Source organism: Heterocephalus glaber, unplaced genomic scaffold (genome assembly GCF_053883595.1).
Source record: "Heterocephalus glaber isolate CG9 unplaced genomic scaffold, H.glaber_assembly_v1.0 deba00001662, whole genome shotgun sequence".
NCBI classification, from domain to species: Eukaryota; Metazoa; Chordata; class Mammalia; order Rodentia; family Bathyergidae; genus Heterocephalus; species Heterocephalus glaber.
Window position 1 is genome coordinate 14,712,792 of NW_028258403.1, and position 18,425 is coordinate 14,731,216.

The following is an 18,425-nucleotide window of genomic DNA, read 5'->3' on the forward strand; positions in this document are numbered from 1 at the left end:
GTAAGTATACAAATATATGTCAAATCATCCCTTTTCAGTTTTTTAGGTTTGGAGAAAGGTTTTTGTCATATGCAGCTCAGAACACCAACAGCTGACTCAGAAACTCAAACCTATGCTGTATTTATGAAAATACCATTCCTATTTCTCACATTTTCTTCTCCCCCACAACTTCCTCAATGTTTCTAGTTCTTGTTTTGTATAGTTTATTGTTACTTTATTTGGATAATGTTTATGTATTTTTCTCATCCTTCGTAATCCTTTGTATTCATCTTTTCAACCTTCTCTAGTTTCTTTCTTACCACCCTGCATCTTTCTTCCTCTTTATTTTTATTCCCTGTTTAATTCTCTACATTGTTTTTCTACATTTGCATTTTTCCTTGTTCACATTTATTGTGTACCATTTTCAAGTAAAACAAATGACTATAAAATGTCCTTACCTTCTTAGAAGCAGGCTCGTGATTCCTATCCATTTCTGAAATTTGTCAGCCTAGAAATCTTTTACCCAAAGTCCTATTGGTGATAGTACAACCCAGTGTTAATGCACATATAAATTTTGATAGTAAAATGGTAATGTGTCTATGGGAAGATTTTTTTCTAATATTAATTACATTCACATTGATATGGCATTTGTATTAGTCACTTTCCCATCATTGGGACAAAATAACCGATAACTTAAATGAGGAGAGGTTTATTTTTGCTCACAGTCCAGCTTTGCCAAGCTAACTGACTTACACAGATTAGTTCATATACAAGGTCTGATTGAAAAAATAGTGAATGCTTACATTTTAAAAAATTTATTATAGTGAAAAGCCCATTGCCATTAATCACTCTCAAAATACTCTCATTTTGAACACACCACATTATTCTTGCTGCTTTACAAAGCAGTTCTAGAAGTCCTCTTTCATGTCTTAACAAGGTTTTATCAAAAATACAGTTAATGCTGCTTCTGAGTGCCATCCTAAGAAAGGCAGAACAGAAAGGCAGACTTTAAAAAGTATTATGATGTATCCTCATTCATATGGCACTGTGTGACTTTTGGCTCTTCCCCAAAATCAAAATGACCGTGAAAGGTAAACATTTTGAATTGATTTATGATATTGAGGCAGTCATGACAATGCAACTAAGGACCCAAAAGAAAACTTCCAGAATGGCTTCAGAAAGTGCCAAGAACTATGGGATAAGTGTGTCTGAAGCAAGGGGAATATTTTTAGATCTATTAATGGCAATGTGTCTTTTACTGTAATAAAAGTTTTTAAACTTTAAACATTAATTGAATATTTTGATCACATCATGTATTCCACTGTAAATGGTTAAAATGAGTAGAGTTCTGTAAATACTTATATTTGCTACATGTTTTTCCAAACATTACTAAAACTTGTTACAGAGAAATCTATTAAAAGGAAAAGTACAGAAGCAAAGTCTTAAGATTGAAATAAAAGTTGAACCAACAAATCTGGTTTTCAAATTCTTTCTTCCTCTTTAACACATCACTAGTCCATACCATTCACCTTTCTGATGGACTATTCCCAAACAAGCACTGAGCTAGTGACATTATAGAAATAAATCTTCATATATAGACTGCCTTGCTCTTTGTCCTCAATGTTCTTTGATTTCTTCCATAGAAAGGCACAGTTTCTTTCTTTTCTTTTAGAAAGGCACAGTTTCTCCTCAAGGTGCAGGTAAAACCTTCCTGTGAGAACCTCCTGTTTTCTTGTGTCAATTCTCCAGGCAATATCAGCAGATCATTGCAGAATTGGAGAGTGATTATAATACCAAGGAAATAAAGAAATGTCTAAATATATGTCTAGGAAGAAGAAAAGCTAGCACAGATAAGATCAGTTAAAGGGAGAGGGAATCCCATTGTCAAATATATAAATCCCAAAAAAGATAGTCCCAATAAAATTATTATTATAACTTATATGAAGAGACAAAGGCTTAGTTTTAAGTTCATTGCTAACTTTCCCTTTGGTATTGAGTACTCTTCTCTAGAGCTTCCCAGGAGTACAAGCCTGTAATTTTAATTACATCTTGGCATTCTCATAAAGCAAACAGCCTGCTCAGGTAGTATTTATAACCTGTTAGGAAGAATACTTATGAATATGCTTCACCAATCCCAACTGCAGTGATCTGCAATGGGCCTTTTCAAGGACAGAAGAGGTGAGTTGGAACACACAGAAGAGAAAAGTTGCTCATTAAGAGAAGGTTTGTTATCCAGGAACGTATAATTAAGGTGACGCTCTCAGCTTCTGTGACAGCCAACACTCGGGTAGTTGTTTGATTGCTGCGTGGGTCAGGGATCAGCTCCTGCTACAAGATGTAGCCACATTAGTGTGTTAGTGAACAGGTTAGAAAGTAAATTACAGCTGCCTTTCTCAAGCACATTACTGTCGGTCTTCATTGTTTTGTTTTTACTGTACATCAGCAGGACTGTGGCTTCTGAAGACTGTGTGGCAGGTTAGGCATTTTATCCTTTGAGTAAACAGTAATCATGGTGTGAAGAAAGTGGGGCATTGGAGAATTTTCTCTATTCTTTGAGAATTCCACTCTTCCTTTTTAGTTTGCTCCAAGGGCTCATTGGGGATACATATATTAAGCCCTTTAAATAGTTCATAATAAATCTTTGTCTCAGGCTGATTCTGACAGTTTTTTAAAGAGTCTTTTAAGAGAGAATCCTCAATCATTTGTTAATCCGTGGGGTGATCTTCAGACTTCGGAAAAAAAATAACAGCCTGGGCTCTTGGGTAGTGAAAATACAATGGAGGAAAAAAATATATAAATATGGAAAATCCCAAGAATATCACCTTACTGAGCTTACATGTTCTGCATGTATCTAAATGCTTGCCTTCTTCCCCAACAAGCCAAAAAGAGTAGAAAATAATCATCAAAGTAGCAGAGATTTTTATTGATAGCTTTATGTTTGGGGACTTACATAAAATACCTAGGAAAGACTAACCTTTTTTAAAGTAAACAAAGTTTTTGATGGAAAGATAATTTCTTCTTTGTCCTTTTCTCCCCTGTAAGACCACCTCTGTCTTCCCTTAAATTCCTTACATATGCACTGCCTGGTCAGAGACACAGACGTTTTACTTTTAGAGAAAGGACTGTATATTAGTTGTTAGTAACAATAGCTAACTATTGAAGAGCAAGACCTAGCTTTCAGAATAAAAGCCCTTTTATGACCTTACCATAGATGTATTCACATATTTTAACTTCAGCTTTAGATATGAGCTAGTTTTCTAGTGTGTTAGATGTTCATAATTTAAATAACGTGAATTTAGCATGCATGATTTTTAACACCCAAAAAATGTATACAACATTTATCAAAAGAGAGTAAAAGCAATATTACTTGTGGTGTACATAATTAACATTAGTAATCATTATAATACCTTGCATTATTTGTACAGTGAATTTAAGAATATTTTAAAGTCTCTCTACAGAATAAAAGTACACTCCATCTCAAATGTTTATGCATAAATTACTGACCCTTTCAGGAAAACTTCTTTAGGTTTATTTAGTTGTGCTTGTAAATGAAATGACTAAGGAAGAAACTAAAGAATGCAGATCATAGCTTTGAATAAAGCATGCGAATGAACATCATGATGGAGCCATTTTCTCTACATATATGATAGGAAACTATGTCACTTCTAAAATGCAGCTTTCTCAAGTTATTGAAAAATACTAAGAATTTTACTAATTAAATGCAAATGGAGTTTGTTAGGGATAATTGCAATACTAAAACAGAGACGTAGGCAAAGGACAGCCTACTGTTACAGATGGATTCATTCTCAAGTAAGGTCAAATAATTGAAGACCCAGAGCAAGGGCAGCCATAAATACCTGGAGCCCCTGCAGTTGAGGGGATTAGCCACAAAACAATTATGACAAATGCAGTGGGAGCATTCAGCTCCCAGGCAACGGAATGTGCAGTGCCAGTTTTAAAAATAGTTATTTGGCATTGTAGTATATACAATTTAGACCCCGAAGCCATCCAGCACAACACTGAAGTGTTGAAAGTAAAACATACGAGCAGTGTCATTAGAAAGCTGTATTTGAAGGGATCACTCTGCCTCAGTAAGAAGGGAAGAGGGGGTAGTAATTAATACCAACAGATTTGCTTTGCTGCCCTTTTGAGAAAACTGTTTCTTACCCCCTTTTTCTCATCACCATTAGCAATACCCTTTCTCTTTTTTAATTGAAGAAAAAGAGTGTAATTGTACTGCAAGAATAACTGCAAGCTATGTAAATGGACTCGTTAAAACATGTTTTATCCCCACCACTTGGGAAGATTATGCATAGCCTTGAAGAAATACACAAATGACCTAACATTGAGTTCAGATATGGAAATGCTGCCCACACATACATTAGCTGACGAAGATTATAAAAAAGCAGCCCTGTCTTCCTCACGGTAAAACAGAGCTACTTCATGTAGATTAGAAGACTGTTTTGGTATTAAGATGGAATGGTGGTCATAGAAACTTATTGAGATTATGAGACAAAGGACAACTTGTTTAATTAAAGATGTCAAAACCGGATATTCATTAGCAAAATAACAGATATACATAATTGTTGGGTTATCTTCCATTTCTGGCTTCTCGAAATTATTACAAAGTATAAATAATGTTACCAAGAATGTTCTGCAATAAATAACCTCAGTTCTTTACTGATGATGGATTTAATATAGTACTTCTAACTACAAATGCTTCATAAATAACCATTTCAAGAAATGCTGGAATACAGCCATAATGAAATCAAGTAATTCTCACTACTCAGTCAATTTTCTATATGAAAAAAATAAATTAGCAGGAGATACTGATTTGGGAATTATTTGTGAAGACTTGCCACCCCTCGCTCATCTTGATCTCTAGAACATGCGCACTCACACAGGAAAATAAAAATTGGCCATTGTACAAGATCTCATCCCTGAGAGGACAATTTTGAAAAAGCCACAACATCACACCAAATTTCACCTAAAATCTCAATTATTAGTTATTTCTCTAACACTCTGCAGTGAAAAAGCTCTAGCCTTTCAGGTTTCCCTCCAGTAAACAAGTGTATCTCAGGCCAGTCTTCAAAACAGCTTCATTCATTGTCCCTCTTGGCCGTATGACTGGGGTGAGACAAAGCCCTTCCACTGTGCAATATGAAATTCTTATTTTTCTAGGGAAAGAGTGGCCAGATTTAGGAAAAAAGAAAAAAAACAGTGTGCCAGGAGTTCATTTTGAAATTTACATGCAATATATGGATAACAATGGGGAAAAAAAAGGTCTTTATCTGAAATTCAAATTAATGGGCCATCCTGTATGTTATCCAGCAATGCTAATTAGAAGTAAACTGTCTCCTCTTCACCCTCATTGAGACCTTCCACCACTCCCCAGGCCACCACTCTCAAAATCTCCAGTGAACCCACTCTGTCCTGAGTCAGTTCTTGGCGGAAAGAGAAGTAGCCATCATCCTCTGTTCCTGCTCCCATGTCCATACCACTTTCCTTAACATTTTCATTCTGAAACTTCCTCTCTAAAAAGTAGCAGTGTCAATCAACACTGACCTTCCTCAGTGGTGTCTGTTCCTTATCTATGTAGCTCTCTCTCTGTCTGAAAGGAGGCAAACAGATGCCAGAAGGAGAACTGCCATGATGGTAACTACTCAGTACACAGTTCCTTGACTGCCAAAACTCAAAAAACAAAAAAATTACTCTTTGACTTACCTTTAGCCATGAATTGTGTGCATGATTGTACCTTAGCCTTAACTGTAGTTCATTTTCAAGACTCCAAATATTTGTTCAAAAAAATGTACAAAGAAAAAACGTATAGATGACTCTCTGTAAACTTTTAAAACATATGATCTGTATCATATGCAGAAGCAGAGGGCAAACACATAGGGAAATATTTGCAAGAAATATGTCAAAGTTAATATCCTTAATAGATATAAGTATCTCATTCATATTGATAAGAAAAGCACTAAAATCCCAATTAGAAAATAAAGAACATAAATATATGATTCATTTTAAAATTTTAAATGGCCAATAAATATGTATTAAAACATAATTCAACCTCACTAGAAATAAAAATGCAAATTAAACATGTAAGATGCTTTTACATATTGCTTATCAGCAAGATCCACAGAAGTATCTCTGTATCTTATTAATTTAATTTTTTATCAAGTAAGAACATGTATTTTAAGATGGCAATCAATATAAACATCAAATATTGCTAATAGACAAGTGAACTGATGTAGCACAACTTTTCTGGAAATCAGTTTGTCTCTATATATTAAGATCGTTTTTTAAAGAAAGCTCATGCCTATTGACCTTGTAATGCTCCCAATCCACCCTAAGAAATGAATTAAAGGTGAAAAATTAACTTCAAAGAAATTCATTACCGTACAATGGAATATTACATAGTCACTATAAATAGTGTGTTTAAAGGCAATGCAGTGGCATGCACAAAAGAATATACTTTAATATTCTTTAAAAACTTACAAAGAGCTGGTTTGCAACAAAGCTCCCTAGAGTTCTAAGCCCACTTTTTCCCTTCAACAGTTTCTAATAAAATGACAGCTATTATCACACAATGAGGTACAACCATTTTACCTAAAAAAAAAGTAGCAGATACAAATATGATCTCAATTTTGAAATACAAAATACATAAATATGTAAATAAATTGTAAAAAGATGAAGAAATAAATTAGCATTGACTGTGACTATAGTTGGGCAATGAGGTACTGGGAATATTTTTATTTTTTAACTTATACTTCTTTTTGAATTTTTTCTATGAACACAGAAAAATATATAGTTATCAGCTCTTTAAAAAGCAGTAAATAACATTCTCAGAAATCACCATCCGAATATAGCCCCTATGGGGTGCCTCACCCTTGTTACCACCCACCTGTCCTGATGTTCTTTCCTGGCACCCAGTTCTTGGACTGACTTTCTTTCATTTCCACTGTACCAGCTCTCCTCTCCAGAACAACCTCTCTGTCCTAAGTGTTTCCTCTAAAAACCACAAAACCATTGTTATTAACCAAAAAGTTGACACTTTCAAATTGAAGCCATGCAGTTTCTAGCTACTATACCATCTTACTACCTAACACCAATGCATACATCTGGGAAGCACTGGACATGCTACATTAACATGTCCACTAACTTGCCCCTGGTTTCCTACATGTTGAGCCATGTACTAAAAACAAATGATTTGTTTTAACTTCAGACAAAAGTTCAAAAAGTAACATTTCTAAAATTTCATGGTTATTAGCACATTTCTGTCCACATAATAGTCTTCTGAAAATCTCTTTACTAATCTGCAGTCATAAAAATTACAATATGAACCATGAACACAGATGTACATGACACATTCACCCAGATATCCACTTGACCTGGTCTCCTCTGAGATGCCATTTTATCAGAGATAATTATTTTCAGTGATTACCCTACCAAAATGTACCCCATCACTCTCTAGCTTCTTACTGTGCATTGCTCTTCTTTGTAACATTAATCACTACCTGAAATGACTGTATTTAATTTTATACCCTCCCTCAAAATGTAAGCATGGCTACAAATGGTCCCCATCATTGTAGTTAGTAGGTATATTGAATTTAAGTAACTGAATAAAGAATAAATGAGACATACTAAAACATTGGATGTGTGCTTACATTTGTTTAAAATACTAATATTGTCATCTAGGGCTAGGTGCCAAGTAAGGGCAAGAAGTTCCAGAGACAGAAGGAAGAAGATCGACCTTTAAAAAATTAAAAGGTTCACTCTCAACCCACATGCCTACACATGGAGAGTGGTTCTTTGCTTATCAGTGATTTGATTCACTGGCTGATTTTTCACCCTGTGCTGTATACGTTTTTCATCACATGGTATTGCTGCATTTAATAACAGAGCTTTAAAGCAAGGAAAAGGCAGAATACATATGTATATGTCTGCAACTACCTCTACAACCAGACTTGTCTGTATAACTCCATTTTAAAATATAGTATGGGGACAACATCTGTGCCTGAGATGGTGATTTGGCCAGAATGCTAAGAAAATAAACATGGCAGTTCAACTGGATACTGGCAACTGGTGACCGTCCTGTGGATAGGCTGCATGGAAGATTCATGTATATAAAATAGTATATTAAAGTAAACTTACAAAAGCAAAGAGCAATCATTGCAACCATAATTTTTTCTTCCTCTTTGGGATTCTAATTTTAAAAGCATTAAAGGAGACAGCTGCTCATGCTGTGATATGCGCTAAACAGCCTGAAGGATGGAAAAAAATATATTTGTAGCTCATAATAACTATTGACCTTTCTGATATACAATGTTCTCTGTGTTAGCTATTCGGTTCTATCAACAGTGAAGATTGAACATGACTTTTTAATAGAAAACATGGGGTTTTGAGCTGCCTTCACAAAGGTGTTTATGTATTATTTTGTATTGTACTACGAAGACTAAGTCTGGATGCCCTTTGTCTGACATCATGTTTGTCATTTTTTTTAAAAAAAGGAAAAAGGAAAGAAGGAAGAAAAAGCAACAGAAGAGGGAAAAGGCCTCAATGTTATTGAGTATGTTTTATATGAAGAATTGGCTCATAACCACTTTATAGTTGTGATAAAAGCATTGCCACACTCGATCCCATACACAATATTGGTAATGGAATCCATGCTGCATCCCAGGAGGACACACTATATTTTTGTTCAAGAATAGATCCCTCAAGTGGCAGCATTTATAGGGAGTTTCCAATTTAAAACAGTCGCTTGCAGTATTCATGCTGCACATCCTTTTGCGTGCACAGCCTGTTGCCGAATGGGTCATACTGAATATCATGCACTCTCAAAGGCGATCTTTGCAATACACAGTTTTCCCCCTTGAACTTTCCTGTTGCTTAGTAGTTGTGTACAGAAACACCCACTGGTAGCAGCTTGACTCTGACACTGTGTATATTTCCCCAGAGTGGTATCATCCAAACACCAACTGCAGAACAGCAGGCAGCCACTGAATGCTCTCCTCTCCCTCAGGGGACAGCCTCACCAAGAAGTAACCCCTGCCAGGCACAGAAAACCTGAAAGACAACCTTGTGAATTATGATTCTCACCCAAATAGCAGGCAAAATAGTGCCAGGGAGCTTATCCTGAGAGGTGGCAAGGTTGGAACACTAGTACTTGTTTTTCTTTTTCTTTTTTTTTATATTGTTTTTAATTTACTTTGAAAGAAATTTAATACATCATTATTGAGCCACAATTATTTTCACAGCTATGCTCTAGAATTTCAGTTAATGATTCACAAGTTTCTAAACAAAGCTGAAGACTCTTAACTGGGTGGGAACAGGAATTAGGCCTAATGAGATTTAAATAAATCAGGCTTTTTTGTCCCTCTCCAAAACAAGCACTGAGTGACAGGGTTTGACTGCAGAGCCAGAGAATAATGGCTGCAACTGTGTTGTCTGCAAAGGATGGGACCACTGTGCCCATAGAAAAGGAAAAGTACTACTCGCCGCAGTGGCCACAGAAGCCACTCTTACATACTATGGGCCATTACCCACTCCGGAGTTGCCCTGGCACATGGTAGAAGATAGGCTAGTGGGATGAAAACCAACTTTCAAAAGACAAAGAACAAAGCATTCTCTAATTCTTGGGTAAATCAGGCTAGTCTCTTTTTAACTACCAAACCCACTGGCAGTGACTCTCAAAAGAACACTGCAAAAAACACTCTCTTAGAGATGAATACAAGGAAAAGACAAAATGATCCCCTCCCCTCAAAAAACAAAATTCTTGGGACAAGATATTGTTTAGTATGAGAGAGTCACAGAAATAAAGTGAATAATTCTTGTTAAAAGAAAGCATCTGGATGTCACTTTAATTCAACATACATGACTGAATGCCTATTAATATAAAATGCACTCCTAGGCCCTTTGGGAGGATGAGAAAGGCTAGAGTAGAATAAGGAGTAGACACAACGAAAGATAAACACGGCATAATTCCTGCCTTTCAAGATCTCACAATCTTGTAGATGGCACTGTTGGTAACACTTTTGCAAATTACTCATTTTAAAACAAAACAAACAATTAAGCACTCGGAAGTACAGACCCTGCCTGTAAAACTCAGTGTTGCATTTGATTTTTCTTAGACATGCCAGGTATTGACCTAGTGAGCCAAGCATTCCTTCTCACTATCCCACCAGTTTCTTCCATGTACATGGCTGTTACACATCAAAACAAGGCTGTGAGGGCTGGGGATTTAGCTCAGTGGTTTCGCGGCCTGCTGCGCAAGCGCAAGGACCCGAGTCCCATCCCCGGTACCAAAAAAAAAAAAAAAAAAACCCCACAAAAACAAGGCTGTGATTTTTCCACAAAGAAGGTTTATGTGGACGCTAATCAACTATTTTTGTGTAACAAAGTACCCCCAAATACTGACATCATTTAAAAAAGCAAAGATATCTTACATAGTTTCTACTAGTCAGGAATTAAGAAGCAGCTTTTCTGAGGACTGTCATGAGGCTGCAGTCAAGATGGCAGCCAGAGCATGGTCATTTTAATGCTTTCTGGGAGGGGTGGGCACTTCTAAGTTCACTAATGTGACCATTAGTAGGAAACCTCAGTTCCTTACTACACTGGCCTCTCTGTTAAGCTACTTGAGTGTTCTCACAACATGGCAGGTGGCTTCCATAAAAGTGAATGATCTGAGAGTCCTGCTTCATATATACAATGAGTCATGCAAGGTATTCTAGGGTATCGAAGTTAGACTTGTATTAGTCCTGCTGCCTTCAAATGTCTAGCACAAGATTAAATGGAGTAAGTATGCAAATAATGTAAAAAATGCAGTGTCATCGTCATTGTGACCTTTGGAGTCAGATAAACATTTGTCATATTCCTGCTTTGCCACCTGCTGACTGGGAGATCTTGGGAAACATAATGACTCTTTTTATATGATACCAAATATTTCATATTTGTATTACCAAATATGGGCTGGGTTATGCTGCAGGAAAAATACAATCCCCAGATTAAAACAAAGATTTATTTCTGTGAGGGTTGGCAGGGGTTCCTCCTCCACATTGCTTTCTAAGACTCAAGCTGATGGAGAAGCCACAATCAAAAATAGTCACTGTGGCAGGGAAAAGTGGTACATCATGACTGCCTCTTGTAATTCCTACCTGGAAATATCATTTGACTTTTATTCCTATTTCATTGGCTAGATAGAGATATATGAACATCACTTTTATAATTTAGCTTGAAAATATCCCCCAAAAGTCTCATATGTTTGGAAAGTAATTGGATCATGATGAGTTCACTGATGATGAGTTCACAGCGGGCTGTGCTGTTTGGAGGTGAGGCCTGCTCACAAGAGGTAAGTTACTGAAGGTGTGACCCCACAGAGTGTATTCTTGTCCCTAGCTCCTCCTCTCTGTGTCCCTGCCGCTATGACTTGAGTACCTTTCCTCTGATAGGCTTTTCCACTATGTTGTTTCTGCCTTGGAATCAACTGACCATGGACTGAACCCACTGAAATTGTGAGACAAATAAGCCTCTCCTCCTTTAAATTGAAGGTGTAGGATATTTTGTCCCAGCGATAGGAAATCTGATTAAGAAAATCCCCCAACTCCAAGTGACTATGATGTACCATCCCCTAAAGTGAAAGAAAAACTGTTTAAGAAATGAAACTACTCATGAAATTTTAATGGACACATACTCATTTGGAAGTCCTACAATATATCAGTTTCTGTTAACAGCATGTGCCAGTGAAGCCATTTTGCTTCATCAAGATAATTGCAAAATGAAACACCACTGACCTTGTCTTGTAAAAGTCATTTTTGATGTTTGTACTTTGGTTTGTCCTGTGTATACAGAATATCTGAAAAAATTTTTGAAAAGATTAGTCAGTGAAATAGAAACAAGAATATACATTTGGCCCTTCATATTCACTAGTTTTACATCTTCAGATTCAACTAATTGCTAATGAAATATATTCAGAAAATTACATCTATATGAATATGTACAGACTTTTTTCCTCATCAATATTGCTGAAACAATGTAGTATAGAAACTATGTAGCATTTATATTGCATTGGTAAGTAGTAATCTAGAGATAACTTAAAGTATACAGGAGAATATACTTAGAGTATGCTGTGTCATTTTATAAAAGGGACTTGAGCATCCATGAATTTGGGGGGGGTTGGGGATTCTAGAACCAATACCCCATAGTCAAGTGATGACTGTGTTTAACTTCATATCTTAAGGACTTAACCACACTCCACTGCTCCTTTAAAATTAAAAACATCTTACTATTAAGGAGAACATTTCTTAAAACTTAACTTTTCTTTTTTTCCTCCTGCATACATTCAGGATTTGATGGCAGTTGGAGTTTTCCAATGCTAGAATTGCACTGAAAACATTTGGAGTATGCTAGAGAGAAAGGCCCTCTTTATGCTTCGGCCTCATGCACTTAATGGAAACCCTGGAGAGAATATTGAACCTGTTCGAAATGGATATGGCACTAGTTTCAGCCCAATAAGAACTAGATGATCTCAGCCACTGCCTCCTCCCTCTGTCTCCTACACATCCTGCCCCTAATGATAAGGACAGCAGCAGCCACACCACCAGTTATGGAATCATGAACAGTTAAGGGGTAATACAGATAGGATTTTACATGATGGAGGCATTTAAATGAATACAACTTTTTAATTTTATAAAATACTGGGTTTCAATGCATATATTTTGATCATATCCATCCCCCATTACCCTCCCTTACACCACCCTCCCCCTCCATCTTATTCCCCTCCTCTTGTCTAATAATAGTCTCCCCTCTACTTTCATGTCATCTCTTTTTAGATTCCACTAGAGAGAAAATTCAGTATTTGTTTTTCTGACTCTGGCTTACTTTGCTCAGTAGGGTCTCCAGATCCATTTTCCTGCAAATGAAAAAATTCTGTTCTTCTTTTGGCTAAATAATACTTTATTCTATATAATAGCACATTTTCTTTATCCATTCACCTGTGGAAACCTAGGCTGGCTCCATATCTTGGCTACTGTGAATGATGCCACAATGAAAATGGGTATGCAGGTATATAATAGTTTTCTGACTTTAATTCCTTAGGGTATATACCAATGAGTGGTATAGCTGGATCAAATTTGAGCTCTATTTTTGGCTTTTGAGGAACTTCCATACTGATTTCTGTAATGGCTGTACTAATTTACAGCCCAGCAGCAGTGCAAAAGGGTTCCTTTTACACAGCTCTTTGCCCACATTGTTTTTTATATTCTAGATGTTAGGTTTTTTGAGTTCTTTATGTACTGTATTCTAGATTTTAATCCTCTCTTGGAAGAGTAGCTGGCAAAGATTTTCCTTTTGCCATAAATTGTTTTGTAAATTTTACAAAATATGCAAAAACTGACATTTCAAGAACTGAGTTAATTTAGATTGATTAAACAGTTAAATCCCTTGTGTGTTAACAAAAGGAATACTACGTATTTCTTTATTTAGGTTTTAAACTGATGAGAGTCTTGTTTTTGCTTTTCAGCTTCTAGTTTATAATTCACAAGTTGAAACTGGGCATGACTAAGCTTAGACCACTAGCCTAGCTTTTCCACGTGTTTCCTGGGTCTCAGGCAGGAGGCAGAACTCCTCTGAATCCCAGGTTTCTTAATCAAAGCATGTGGTAATCTTGGCTACCCTCTAAAAGTTGACAGAAAAGTGTTTCATATCTGGTAGCCATTCTAAAACCATGTTTCAACATAAAGTGGTACAATTGTCTGTAGAGAACACAGATCCCAAGGAGACTTTTCCCATGCTGGTACCCTCCTCACTTCTTCCTCACATTCCTTCTCTTTTCAGAGCCATAGGCCTGCCAACCACCATTATCATGCTACCTTGGCTGTCCCCAGCCAGACTCTTCATCACAACGGGCCTCTCACCTGAGACAATCAGGACACGTCCTTCTGAAGCTGCTTCTCTGGCCTGTCACATGCAGAGTATACCTTCTCACATGAGAGACACTATGGTCAGAGTTGGAAAAACCAAGTGTATGTCACAGCCCCTGAGGAAGCATGGCTGTGGTGTGTCAGCAGTGAATGAGTTTGTTAGGTGATCCTTTGAAAGGTCAACATGGCAGGTTACTTCTCCTTCCCTCAGAACTATGAAGTCATAAGGAAGTAAATTAATTAGAAATCATCATCAGAAATCAAGCTCTTTTCCAGATTGCCCAGTTTCCTTCTCACAGGCTCCTCATACCCTCTCTTCTTGAAATAAAGTTTGAAGACCAGTTTAGATTTTAAATCTCAGCTTCAATGGGGCAAAATCTGACCTCAGCATTCCTCTCATACCAGTTGTCCCTGTGTAATTAACGCAACCCTGCATGTTTCAGCAGTTCCTATTGTCACAGTGGCAGGGTGATGTACTCCTGCCGCAGCTGGGGCATGATGCAGTGTGCGGCTTCACAGCTCCTGAGAAGCTTGTGTCTTCACCCAGTTGGAAGAATCTGTGCTGTGATCTCTCTTTTATGCATGCAGAGTTTGACTGTGCAATTCCCACACCCAAACAGAAGTGATTTGTCGTGAGGGCATTACCCTCCCTTCTACAATTAGGCATTTCCTTCCTTACTGGGTCAGGGTATCCAGGACCCCAGCCCTAAAACATATTTCACTTCTCTGGGAAGTTTCATTTTTCCTCAGCTATTGCAAACACGATCTTGCTGAACAGCTGAATTTTTAAGGCCAGGTTTGTGGTGTGGATTCTGATGGCTTCACGTTAGTTCAAGTCTCTGAGGACTCGTGCCAATAAATGTGAAAGGGACAACAATAGATAGGCATACTTTTCCATTTCCACCAGGATGAAAAAACTGCTGTAAATTAAGTCTAACCTTAAATGTATAATCTGTCCTTGGGAAGAAAAAAAGGATATAGCATCTTCAAGCTCTCGGCATCCCTTACGAGAAAAAATTGGTTCTAAGGGTCTCTGATCTTGTGTTTTAGTAAAATAGAACTGCACGGCTGACTGACAGTTCTGATCTAAAGCATTTACGTTTAAGTTTTGATCTCTCTGCTTTTGATTAAAACTAATGAGCTCATTTAATTCAAAATGGGAATCTCTGATAAGAGAAATAAGGTTGATGTGATTGGATTAGAGGGGCAAATTAAACTCTTAGAGCAGAAGTTTGTGCTTATATAGTGTATTAAAAAGCTGTTGGCATATTATGGCATGTTAGATGATGAGAAAAATTTCATAGTAATTCATATTTAATCAGAAGAAATGAAAGTACTAAATATAACATGGCTCTGCTTTTCCCGCGAGTGATAAAAAGCTGTACATTTAAAATGACATCGGATCTATGCGCTCTAAAAAAAAAAAAGAAAGAAGGAAAGGAAAACCTTAAGAGAGACACATAAGAAGGGGACATTTGTCAGTTGTTCCATCAACCCAGAATTAAAATGCTGTAAATATAGGAAAATGTAGGAAAATGTAGGAAAATATAGTCTTATTAAGAATGAATGGTACAAGAAAAGTCCTGGACCACAAGTAGCAGTTTCTGTTGTTAGAGTAGCTTTCATTCTTTTTATCTGATCACTAAGTTTAATATGAGAAACAGAGATGACTTACTCTTAGAAATATATGAATTGCATTTCATAATTCAAAATTTAAGCTTGTTTTGCCCATTTTTGTCTATTTTTAATAGCTATTTTCACATATCCCTCATTCTTAAGTCTCTTTATTATGTGTATTTCATTACCTCCACTCCAGAGAGAATTACTGTTAGTATAGGGCTGCCCAAAACAAGTCCTAATTGTTTTTGCCCATTATCTTTTTAAACTTTTGAATAAGAAGACTTTCATATGTAAGAGTAAAACTAGAGTATATATTAGGCTTAAAGCCCCCAAATCAATCTATTTGCAGGAAGACCTAATTTGTAAAATACCTTAGAAGCTTGTTCTTAAAGAAAGTAGACATGTCAGCCTTTGTCCTGTTTGCATAGAAGTGTTCTTATACCAGCAAGATTGCAAAGTATTTCAGTTTCATAAGTCAAAACACTCCACTTCGTCTAAAAACATATAAAAGGGAAAGCTAACTATTTTAAGAGAGGGAACTTGTTTTCTCATATCACAAGCAGAAAAGTGAGGAAAAAAACTATTTCCTATTTGGGGGGCTAGGGCAAGATGCCATTGGGACAGGAATGGGAAGTTGATATCATAAGTACTTTTCAGGGCCGGGATTTAGTTCAGTGGCACTGCACCTGCCTTGCAAGCACAAGGTCCTGAGTTCGAGCCCCAATACCGAAAAAAAAAAGTACTTTTCATTTCTTCCCATCTGTGCATACTGTCCCCATCCCTCTACCTGGAGGCAATTGAGAAGACCTCATACATTTTGTTCCCCACAGTGAACAAAACCAACTCAGGATGGTGGGAACATTAATCAAGATGGAGCTACCAAGCTTTGCAAATTTTGTGATTCCTGGAACTCCCCAGTAGGGACATGATAGAAAGAATTGATAGAGAGAACAAAGAGCAGTTCCTTACCCTTCATCAGAAGCATGTCTCTGCCTATACCTTGGTCTATGACATAAACCTTTGAGGACCTCCTTTTTGCCAACAGTATTCTCCAGCCATACTAGCCAAGCCTCAAAGTGAGTTTGTTACTTAATGTTAGACTCCACTAAGGATGCTACTGCAAGTTAAGAGACCTGAAAAACTATCACTAACAACTGGAAAGTTACTTCTGATATATTAATTTTTCTTTTTTATTTTCTGCAAAGAAAACATTTTCTAAATGAGATACATTGATTACTACGCTCTCAGCACCCATCCGTCATTTATCTTTAGTGAACTCAAGGATTGCACCTGAGCAGTAACTGTGAGGCGCTGTGTAAAGATCGAAATCACATGTGTATGTATTTTTGTATTCCTCAGTGGAGTCAACCAGCCCCAGTCTGCTAACCACTGACAACACTCTTGAGCGTTCCTTTTTCATCCGAATGAAATCTACTCTGACCAAACGAGGCGTGCACATCAAATCATCAGGATATAAGGTAAGCTGGGTTTTGGGAGGGGAGACATTTCTTCCCAGGTAATTTGTGTTGAGTTTTTCAGCTGCTTTGGGTCCATATAATTAACACATGTGACCTTGAGCAACTCATAAGATCCTACTCATCTTCCTGTCTCAAGGTAGGCTTCTTTCTACCCCCCTATCACTTTAGACATTGCAGGTGCTCTAATGCCCCAAGGTCATATCTTTTCTTAAAACACTGGTTAATAATACACCAAGTGCTTCAGTACCTGCTAGAAATTCACTCTGTATGAAAAACTGAGCCAAATGCACATCAGACCTTAAAGTGAGTATTCTAGTACTGCTACTTTTGAGAACTCCACTTTTCTCACTTCTGCTTCCAAATTTCCCCTTCCTCTTTAGAGAAAGATTGTCCAATTTAATAACATGGTGGCCATCTAGACTTGTATATGTAAATAAGAAAATAGTGTTGGATTTTAGAAAGATTAATTTTGAAATTAAAATTATTGAGCATTCAGTCATACTTTAGTTTACATGGAATACTCAATGTGCAAAGTATACACTCTTCATGAGCAAAGACTAGGTTCTGGAATTAAGCTACATTATTATTATTATTATTATTATTTTAAGGTTGTGCTCGCTTCGGCAGCACATATACTAAAAATATTATTATTTTAAGGTTAAGGATAAAAAAATTTCTAATCTCAAGAAATTCCAACGTTCAGTTACTATAGCAACATAAATTAAGACCTATGAAATTTATGAAATGCCTTTGGCAACTTGAATCTTATCAGTTTTACAGCACACTAACTGATTTCTTAAACAATATGTATTATATGTAGGAAGGCAAACCATAACAGAATGAACCAGCAATGTGGCTAGCAGAACCTCTCTCAGTTTTAGACTTTTAGAACCTCTGATAACTCAGTTCTTTAGAGTGACCACAGCATTGTCAGGGGTGATCATCAAGCCTTAAAATTTTTATGTAAGACATCAGGAGTCTAGCAGCTGCATAAAGTTAGAATAGGGCACCTTCTCTGACATTAATTCTTAGAAAAAAAGAAGAAGAAAGAAAGGAGGTGGGGAGGCAGACCCTTCCAAGGACGACCTTTAGTCCAGCTGTCCTACAGGCTGAAAAGCATGTGGTGCACAACCTTGACCTTTTCCAGTTGTAAAGCTCTAAAGAGAAGGTGACTAGGCAGCTCTGCCTTCAGTAGCTTCACCCTTCTGAGTCTTGTTGCAAAGCATTGTACTATATTTGGGGAAAGAAAAACCATTTTGCCTAAGACCGTACAACCAAGTTGTATTTCCCTACCTTCCTGAACACTATGCATTTATTAAATGTTAACTGCATAGCATTAGCAAGTTTGAAATTTTGTAACAGACTACAGATGTCAAAACTATTGTTATTTCAATGCTAGAAAGAGGCATTCTTTACATTCCAGAGTTTAGGA

At 36.9% G+C, this 18,425-nt stretch overlaps 1 protein-coding gene across 14 annotated transcripts in view; it reads left to right on the forward strand.

Annotated features, from left to right (window-relative positions):
* Positions 1-18,425, forward strand: part of Npas3 (neuronal PAS domain protein 3) — an 872,828-nt gene that overhangs the window by 781,322 nt on the left and 73,081 nt on the right. For all 14 annotated transcript variants that reach the window (XM_021246625.2, XM_087197268.1, XM_087197265.1 and 11 more), the window contains one exon: positions 16,875-16,993. In XM_021246625.2, the coding sequence (XP_021102284.1) occupies positions 16,875-16,993 (119 nt within the window). The remainder of the gene's footprint in view (positions 1-16,874; positions 16,994-18,425) is intronic.